This window comes from Apteryx rowi, unplaced genomic scaffold (genome assembly GCF_003343035.1).
Source record: "Apteryx rowi isolate R43461 unplaced genomic scaffold, aptRow1 scaffold_2, whole genome shotgun sequence".
NCBI lineage: Eukaryota > Metazoa > Chordata > Aves > Apterygiformes > Apterygidae > Apteryx > Apteryx rowi.
Genome location: NW_020448307.1, coordinates 2858476 through 2868950, shown reverse-complemented (window position 1 = coordinate 2868950; position 10475 = coordinate 2858476). Strand labels below are relative to the sequence as shown.

The window sequence follows — 10475 nt, the reverse complement described above, 5'->3', positions numbered from 1 at the left end:
CCCCCGACTGTTTTAATCAAAACAGCAGGAAAACAGCAAACGGCATCGTGGCAAAACACGAATGCCAGTCAGGCCCACTCAAACTATCTAGCTTTGCCCTTGCTAATCTAATCCTAAAGTAGCAAGTATTTGTAGGAAGAAAAAGAAGTAAGTGAACCATGCCCAAATTCATTGTCATAGATGATAAAATAAGATAAATATAGAACTGACATCAACAGGAGTCATATTCTGAAATCAGTTCAAACAGTTTGGAAACATCATAATCAAGAATTTGGCATATTTATAAAACCATAATCTTAACTAATTGTGAGCAGAACTTTGTGTAAAAGAAAAAAAAATGGAAATTTTTTTTTAAAAAAAAGAAAATGCTGAAAGCAAGAGTGGGAGGTGTTATATCATTGTAGCTCTCTGAAAGCCACAACACAGAACTAAGCCTAGAAACACTGCAGCTACAGGTTTTTGTAACAGAAATATATTTGAAGTAGTCAGATTTCTAGTTAGCGCACTCACCAGCTCTACCATCCTAACCTTAGGACAGCTGATGAAGATTAAACACTGCTTGTAAAATACTTAAAATATATTTAAAATAAAAATTTTATTCTTGTCTAGGATCACTCTCTTCTATTATGCATTCAGAATTATATTTCACTTTACTCCTGCAAAGGACATATCAAAAGCATCATACTGGTGGCAGCTTCCTTTTAGTCATTTGCTGGATCACAGAGTGCTAAAGCAAGGGCTTAAATATACTCAATGCATAGTTTATTACTTCTCTATGCTTGACATTACCTTCGTGTAGAAATGTAATATCCTTCTTGACAACAGGAAAGAGTGGAATAATTGGAGGCTGCATGCTCTGACTGCTAAGGATGTTGCGGTATTTTGCCATGTTTCTAGATGGATCAAAGAGATCTTGAAGGTCTCGGAGGTGTTTTTCATACTTGCTTGGTAACTTTTCCCAAGTACCTCTGAGACGTGCTACTGGTGCTAGATTTAACCCACTGCAAAACAGATATATTTCATGATTAGCTGCAAAAGGGATCACTACGTTTCATAAAGAAGTAAAGAGCTGTTTTCTGTTTTAAGGATTAAAAATAGTTTTCACAAGGTTAACGGTAGAGCTGGGCGAACGCCAGGCTGCAAGCAAGCTCAGCACAATAAGCCACTGCTGCTCGCTCTCATGAGCGAGCAAAAACGAGAAACCTAACGAGCATGACTGTTTCCTATTCACAATGTACAAATTTTAAGTTAGCCTGCCAACACAGTCTGCCCGTAACATAGTACTGATGCCCATCGGCACTTAAGTCCCGTTTCATTCCTGTAAAAATCTATACCATGGTAAGGACAAAAAGGGTGAAAAATCAATGAGCTGATTATACAATTATAGTAGCAAGTGAGACCAGCACACAGAGCTTATCACAAACAAAAGTGAAAAGACTTAAGAACAACATGCTTAGAGTATTTGTAAACGAGTACCAGTAGACTGAAAATTAAAAGTAATAGATATGCTAAAACTTGTTATTGTGCCATCATTCTCTTTAAGTCACTGTAAAAATATATCCAGATTTAGTTGGATATAAATTAGAAATTTAATTAAATATATCCAGCCTCCCTATTACAATTTTTCACCAAGTTAGCTCAATGAGGTTTGCAAGGATTGCAAAGCTTTTATAGCTGCAGAATTACAAAGTGCATTCTGTTCTCCAGCACGCATTAACAAGTTGCGAGGTCAAACATAATTCTCCAAAATCGTAATGGATTCACAACTGAGAACACTTTCAGCTTGATTTTGCATAACTGTTTATATTTGCCTTTCATACAGTTAAGAAAAACTGATTTTGATTGAGCGTCTCTGGGAAGATAAATGAGTTATTTCACCTAAAGAGCAGAAAAACAAAACAATTGCTATGAAAAGAGAAAAGGGTGTTCCTTATCTTTCTCTCCTTACTCACACATCCTTTTTTCTATGGGAAATTCTTTCCAGGAGATACTCAAATGAATTGTTAAGCTGAATGATTTTACTCTTGGTGGCAGTATACCTTGGTAAGTGGTATCTAGAAAGTTCAACTTGACTTGCACATTTTCCTTGCAGGACAAGAACCTCACTGAAGCCTCCAAATTCCAGAAAGGAACAGAACGGTTCAGTATTAGCTTAAGTTTCATGAAGTATAAAAGACAAGGACAACAAGCTTGAGCAGTATCTAGCACTAAAGCAATCTCAAAGATTTTGTTTTAAAAGGTGAACTTAATAGTGAATACTAAGAGCAGCACTGAGGGCCTCTGCTGTGAATTCTTTAACATACGGTTAAAGAGAAGCAAAAATCCTTTGATAAATTGGTTAGGCACAGAAGAAGATACTTAAAAATGGTATTTTCAGAGACATTACTGATGTTGGGATACAGCATGAATCCAGATCTGTGTCTGATGAATCATGGAGGGGTTTTTTTTATTATTAAATAAAACCTGGGTATTACATAATTGTGAATAAAAGAAAACTGAACTCAGGCTGCTAAAGTCAAAGAAGCAGTATCTAGTATAAATCAAAAGAGAAAGAGTATAAATGTGCAAACAAAGATTTAAAAAAAAAAGAAAAAAAAAAGAAAGAGAAGCATGCAGACAACCAGCAAGAATAAAAAGGAAAATTAAAATAAAACAAGACTGATTCTGGGAAGCCCCTACAATGACAGAAAGAAATAAAGTAGTATCATCATTTCAGATATGACTCAGTGCACACTGAAAAAGTAGCAAGGACTGAAAAAGGGAGGGAAATTTGATACCAGAATCATAGAAAAAGGCAGCAACATTCAAGCAGGTTTCTGAAGTTCATCAATTAAACAGCGCTTTTGTGCAAATCACCTCTTTCCCTGCTAGGTAATCGTTAAAGATGAGGCAGTCGCACGAACCACTGTAATAACGCTGAGCCTCTTCTGAGGTTGAGGGAGGAAAAGAATGCAATGAAAATGCATCTTTTGTACAGTCTAGTATGTTGAAAAGCCCGGAAACTCCCTTAAAACTATCCCATGCCATCAGTAATTTGCTTGGAAAACACCTTTTTCTTTTCGTTCAGTTTAACAGAATTGCTTTTGACACCATAAATCAGATCTGACAAATGGAAAGTACTTTACCTTATAACCGCGAACATGGAATTGAAATTCTTGCATTCTCGACAGTGGAGGGCAATTTTAATGAAATGCTTAATAATCTTCATTCTTTTGAGCTGGTTGGGCTCCGCTAAAATTTCCATGGCAACCCAGAACGTCTCTTGATTTATGACATCCTCAAACTGTTTTAGGCGAGCGTTTCCTGTTTTGGAGTCCAGCTTATAAAGGTCATCAATGTATTCTGTAGGCTCAATATTCCGAAACAATTCGAAGTCTCTCATGGAAAGCTGTGTGGCAACCTCGATGGTGCTAAGCTGCAGAAGGGAAATTTGGCTTTCCTTCAGCAACTCTTGAGCATCCTCATCTGAGCACAGCGTCTCCGTCTCCATGTTGTTTTTCAGGTAATACCTAAAGAACAATTGAATTATAACAAAACATCAGAGACACTCTTCTGAGTGATCTTTTCTACCTCTCTGCTAATATTATTTTCTATATTATACTCTAACACGCAGGAGCTTTCACCTTCAGAAAAAGGTCAGTTACTTTTCCATTTGTAAATTCAGCAGTGAAATAACATTTTAAGCACACATTAGTTCTGAGAAATATTTAAAATCTGTCATTAATGTATTTCTCCATATCTTACATAAATTTAATATAGCATATTAATATATACATGAAGTACACAATATTCAGGAAATGAAAAGGTATCTGGAAAATTCATTTTCATGGTCTAAAGCAGATCACTTAAATACAGCAAAGTCTATTCCTCATAAATTCTTTGTTGCCTAGAAAAGAGGACTAAAGAATTTTTTACTTAATAAACCTTCTTCTAGTATGGATCAGGTCATCAGATAAAACAGAAGCACTTAAATTTTCAGAAAACTTTCATAGCATCTCACAGAAAAACAGAAGAATTTACCTCAGGTTAGTATCAGTTCATTGCAATATTATATCATAGAGAAAGAAATTACTTATATCCTTTAATCATAAAGTACATATGGAAACTCTCAGAAAAAAAAATTTTTTTCTTTTCAGGGGCAAGCTACTATATACATTATCCTGATCTGCTAAATTTAGTTGTCATCAAGTGAGCTTGGGGTAGGTTTGGAGAGGGTGGGTTTTTTTTTGTTTTTTTTTTTGAGTGGAAGGGGAACATGAAACAGAGGAAAGAAAAGAGAAGAAGAGGGAGAAATGAATTACTGGCATTTATTTGTCTATTCTTCTATCAGAGAGCTCTCCTAGCACCTTCTCTCTGGAGCAATGTGTCACCTCGTAATTCTTAGTAAATGCATCTTTAAGGAAACTCCATTTGTGCACGCAGGGACGAGAGCACCTATTTACGAACCTTCCACAAAGGCGCTGTAAGAATCGCTGTGTTCTGGAAAGACTCTCTTGCTAACTCGACCCAATACACGGATGTTTTCAGAACTACCAGCATTCAGGAGAGAAGTAAGGTGCTACTCCTGTCCCTCCAGACTCCAGAGTGGGAAGAAACCTTTTGTCCAGCATTGATGGAAGTCACTGACATTCAGTGTGATTACAGATTTTTACAGATGCAGAGCTTGGAAACCATCCGTGCAGAGAGCAAGAAACACCTTGCTCGCACCCTCTGGCAGAAATCCTCTCCCCTGCACCCCAACCGAACCTGATGTTTACATACCAGCTGGACACATTGCTTTTGTTTTGGTCATAAAAGCAGCCACAGGAGTAGTTTCCAATGAACACAGAAAACAGATAACCTTCTATAATGACAACTTAGAAAAATTTAAGGCTACTCATTTGCACATAACCTCAATCAGCAGTTCTGTTTTGTCTGGATAGCTAGGTAAGTAAACTGTGTCTTTCACCGTCCTCTGTAATGCAGAGGTAAGTCCAGGCATTTTGCTCCTATTTTAATTTAAAAGGAATCGCTCCCCAAGATTTCTTTCAAATGTTTCAATCCTAAAAGGCAAAGTCACATAAACGCAAACTGAAATGAAAATAAGGGTGCATTTACCGTCCATTGAGTTGAATCCTGTCCGCGAGTTTTGAGAACTGATCCGGAAGCCTCCTCTGCTTTATGACCCCCTCAGGGCTGACGGACACCTCGCAGAGCGAGTACGTCTCCGGGGCTCCCGTCAGGTTGAACTCGTGCACAGCGTGACTCACAACTTCTTTGGCTGTAGTGTCTTTGCTGATGATAATGTAACAACTCTGCTGATCTGCTTTGAAAACTCGGATTACTTGATCTGGAATATCTAAAACAACAGAAGAACATCTTTAAAGTACAAGGTTACTTTTCCCTTGAAAAAGACCAAAGGTCACTTACTGCATTATTTGATAGCCAGAAAACAAAATAAAACAGCAAGCAAGAAAAAAAACCATGCTGGACTTGATAAACACCTATAAATATTCATTAAAATAGCCAATCTTTTCCCTCAGCTGTAAATGAAAAAAAGAGGATTATTTTCTTCCCTCTGCATTTATTTCCACAACGGACTTAACCTGCGTATTACATCATGGCCACAGTCAAAGCACAAGACGTCCATGTTACCACCACGTCACTACAATACCATCATATTACTGTTCCATACACGGTCCTTCTCAGTGCGTCTCAGGATTTCCGGAAGCACGACTCCCTTGCGGCTGTTTGCGAGACCCGGCGTGGGCCTGGGTGACCGGCTGCTTTTTGCGGGGCAGGGGGTGCGGGAGGGGAAGGGCGAGCGGTGGAGCGGCGAGGAGCCTCGCCTGCATCTGACGCCGCCTGCAAACGCTGCCGCTCGCCTCCTTAACCTGAGCCGACTGCGCTGCTGCCAGCGCGCAACTCTTGCTGGCGTCCTCATTTACAACACATTTTATGTATTAAAAGTATGTTTTAATTGAGAAAACAGCTTTATCTGAGGCAGATTAGAGCAGGTAATAAATTCTCACGCATCAAACACCTTTAGTTTACAGCTTGATGCTTGCCGATAATTCGCTCCATTGCTATTATATAATGCTCAATTTTCAAAGTAAAGTTGGCTGGAAAAAAACAAGGTCAAAAGCATCCTGTTAATTAAACTTCAAGGGAGCACAGGGGTTTTTTGGGTTGTTTGTTTGTTTTTCCCCCTCTCTAAACGCTGAAGACCAAGCCTTAGCAGGTTTGGGAAGAATTCACAGAGGAATAACGCTGGACGCCGGCTCTCGCAGAGACTTCAGCCGTAATGGCTCCAGAGCCTGCAACTGTTCAAAAAACTGTGTCCGAGGCAAACGTGTCCTAACTCCCACGTCAAAGACTCCCACTTCTGTGTCAGAGGCCTTTGCCGTGATATCTGCCCTTCGCTTCTCTCGCTGTTATTTGACCCATCTTCAATAACCTCGATGGTAAGTGCCACATCTGTAGGTTGAGGGCTAGGAGCTCCCACGCCCCGAAGCGGGACACGGGGAGCCTCAGGGAAGGCAACGGAAAGGTGGATCTTCCCCAGGTGGCTGGAGCACTGCTGCTGGATAAACTCCCCGCTCTGCGCGCCAAGGTCCCCCCACGGCAGCGCTCCGCTAACGCTGGCGTCAGACAGCCCCGGCCTCCCTAGGAGCAATTTTACAGTGTTGACCCCTTCTTCCATACGTTAACTTTTATCTGTCAAAATCCCTTGCATAAGGAAAAAATGAAGATCTCTTTGGTGGGACAGTGACCTCAGGGTTACTCTTCCTTGCATCAGCACTTGTGTTACGGGGGTGAGTAACAGGGACTTCAGGGCTAAAAGACTGCAGGTCATTTATGATCCAACGCCAAAAGCTTCACTCCATTGGAAAAAAAGCAGCCTCGACAGCAGGTGTTAAGTAAGATTGAAGATGGGAGGAAACATGGTGTTAAGAAAACAGCAGTCAAAAAAAGTTCTGACTGCAAACTAATTCTACCACCCGCTTCATTACTGCGACTGCCACGTTACCAGCAGGGTCACATTAATCGGTGGGGACCAGGCGAATTTGAAGTGCTCTACATGCACACAAGTGAGGACAGTAAGAAGGAGTAATATATATATTACGTATTCGTTTCCAAGTGAAACGGTGAGAAAGATGCACTGAATACTTTGGGAAATGCCTGTCCTGACAAAAGTCATCATAAATCGACACAAGAGCCGAACAGCTACAACTCTGGCATGATCATGAAACCTTACAACCTGTGTTGAGGATCTGATTGAAGAAATCAGCTTCTAATACTATAACGATGTTAACATACCTAAAAATAAGAACACATTCAAAAATCTAACACCAAAACTAAAATGTGATTTTGAAAAAAAAAAAAAAAAAAACCACTTTGCAACCAGAACTTAGTGCAACTTATGAGTGACGGATGATAAAAACTTATACTACAAGCACATGTCTGCATTTACGGTCTTTTTCTTTTAAGCAGGTAAACATAATAAAAATTACTTCCGTACTCATGATTCAGTGTGTGGCTACAATACAGAGGTGGACAATTCAAGGTAGCATGCACAAAATTTTAGTTATGCAGAGTCCAACAGAAGAACAAACTAAATCTTAAACTACGCTATCATCTAAAACTTCAGTTTCTGTAAAAGGGATATAAGCAACTTCATTCCTTTACAGCAAGGGCACCGAGTAGCAAGTAACCTGCTGCAGGATATTCAGTATGTCAGTGGCAGCAGTGGGAATAAAACGTAGGTCTTCTGAACCTCAGTGCAGCACTCTGCCGCGAGATCACAACGCTCACAAAGGAAGCCTACAGATTTCTCTTATTAAAGGGAAGTTTACAGGCACCCACTTTCTAATGCCCTAACAGTAATAACTGTACCAACACAATGTTTGAAAACATGTTAAGTTTAACAGGCAAGCCATGCAATATTAAGGTCTTCAGGATGCTATATATCAAGATACTTACAGTAAAACCCAACAGCTGCAGGCAGGGGGGAAAAAACAAAACAAAAAAAACCCAGTGTCAACACCAAATCAAGATTTAGATGTTTAAAAAACTTAAGAGTATGTAATACACTGCCATGTCAAGAAGATATTGTTTTTTTCTGCCAAAAATGACTGCACATTTGTTATAGTGAAACATATAGAGATCATCTGAGAGTAGAGGTAAGAAAGACTAATTATCCACAGCTCATAATTATGCAGCAACCTGCAGAAATGTTCAGGAAAGATTCTTAGAGAACATGTGTGTAGCTCTCATGCAGACAACAAGAAAATGTATTTGCAGCAAAAAGGGAACTCATTTGCCACGAATATTTATGCACAAAACAGGATATATTTGTGCACATCCCTTTTCAGGGGGCAATATGCAAGTTTACATAAAGATAAGTCTTAGCCACAAGGCAGTTTACAGAACATATAGTTATGCATAGAATTTGGAATAGAGAAACATGATTCTGACCTGACATGTTTACAGGCAGCTGCAGATAACAACAAATACCTCCTGCAGCCACTCCATTAATGTTGTTCCTACACTAGCAGCAGTGGAAGCACAGATCATAAGTCTCAAAACAGTTTTTTTTTTTTCTGAAATATAACTGAACAAACTTAATGTTTGTAATACAGAAGGCATTAATATTGTTACCTGGGTAGCAATAGTAGTCCTATGCTACCCACAATGCTGCTTGAAATATATATTCAAAGATGATGGGTGGACAAGTCAAGTCATCAGGAGTACTGGCATTGGGAAGAGATGATACAAGGAGAAAGGTACAGACAAGGCCAACCCGCTTCCACTGGAGCTCTGGTAAACTCCAGTGAAAAAAAGACACTTTAGGTGGCAAGATACGTTTCTTTGTAAGAAGAAGCTAAAGTCTCACATTACAGAAAGAGAGGCCAAAATAACAGGCAAAAGAGTTTGGGCAGTTCATGCTTTTGGTGAATCTCCAGTTTGGACCTCTTAAGGTCACAAGATAAACAGTTAACTGCATTCAGCATGTTTGCAGCTGGTGAAAGATGCAATTTTCCTCCTGAATCAGCTGCCTTGTAATTACAATCATCATATAAATCAAGCTAATGCTGCCGTTTTACCTGAAGGATTAGAGAAATCCAGAATGCTAGTTGTAGGCTGCAACAGGTCAGGGCTACTAGATGAGAGCGTCCCAGGAATGGGCATGATGGCCAGGCTGTGCCTGCACTGCCGCGTTCCAACGATGCTGTCGTCCTGCGACTGGCTCACGCTACCGTCACTGCAAAACAGTTTTGTTTCTATTATGTGCATCAAGCTCCTTATATTCACCTCAGGATGAGTGAAAGTGGGAAATACAATGGTACTCAGGTGTTTTAATTATGCGTTGTAGACAGACTTTCAGAACGCGGACAGAGAAAAGCCGATTTGAAAGTGGTAGGGAAAAGATATTCTGGTCTTGTTCTACAGTTATGGTAGGATTGCTGCATTTTTTTAAAAAAACACAAGCAACATGCACATAACAACTGAAGATACTAAGCAGCAATACAACAGTTTAACAGGGGGGAAAAAAAATACTGTTTTACTAGAAGAGTCTGACATACCTAAACAGTTTTGGAGGCAAGATGCTGAACCGTGTCTTGTCTAAAATTTTCCTGATTCTGTTTCTCCCCCCAGATACAGTGTTTGCTTTGATTTTCTTGTTTCCTTTTTCACGTGGGAACATCTGCTCCACATCTCCAGGCATATCTGGGATGGAATAACGGTTGTTTTTCTTTTCTGCAATTTTGGGAATATGTGGAATTCCATTCTTTTCTTGTCCTATCCTGCAAAGCAGCTCTTTGAACACTGCAAGAGAAGATACAAACATTGTAATTTCCCTCCACACCATTAAAACTTCACACTGTATTTTCCTCTCCCTGCCAACTGCTCTGCTTTCACATGCCTCCAGAAAAATTGAGCCAGAAAGTTACAAACTAGGCAGTGTGTTATATTTTAACTTTGATTCTATGGGTGGGGGTCTTTTCCCATTTAAGGGTTTTGCTGTTAGGTTCAAAGGCAGAAAGAACTCCTACATGTTTAATGGAAACAAACATTCTGCATAGTTGGGCTCTCCCAGCTACTTTTGAAATTAATAACTTTTACAGCAAATTTAATAGAGCTATGCTACCGTTCACTGAAGACAGTCAGCATTACATTCACATCAATCAGCTCAATGTATTTATTGTTTTTTTTTTTTTTTAATCTTTTAGCTAATGGAATGCAGATGCTTCCTCAAGAATAACTGCAAGACAGACTGACATTTTCCGCGACCACCTTTCTTTGCTTTTAGCAATACCATTGAACGTAAGCGGCATCAAATTTTCTGTTGCATTTACCAATCTACACTAGTCTATTACTGACATTTCCAGAAGATATCATTCCATGGAAAAAGTAATATTTATGCTATTTGAGTTTCTTTCTACATACAAATGGTAAAAAAATTGTTCAAATTGGTCTATCAAGTCACAGAA

General features: G+C 39.4%; 1 protein-coding gene across 6 annotated transcripts in view; it reads right to left on the bottom strand.

Moving 5' to 3' along the window:
* Positions 1 to 10475, bottom strand: part of RAPGEF6 (Rap guanine nucleotide exchange factor 6) — a 141144-nt gene that overhangs the window by 28122 nt on the left and 102547 nt on the right. For all 6 annotated transcript variants that reach the window (XM_026063114.1, XM_026063117.1, XM_026063116.1 and 3 more), the window contains 5 exons: positions 9567 to 9810; positions 9087 to 9244; positions 5098 to 5338; positions 3126 to 3509; positions 790 to 1001 (listed from right to left, as the gene is read on the bottom strand). In XM_026063114.1, coding sequence (XP_025918899.1) covers positions 790 to 1001; positions 3126 to 3509; positions 5098 to 5338; positions 9087 to 9244; positions 9567 to 9810 — 1239 coding nt within the window. The remainder of the gene's footprint in view (positions 1 to 789; positions 1002 to 3125; positions 3510 to 5097; positions 5339 to 9086; positions 9245 to 9566; positions 9811 to 10475) is intronic.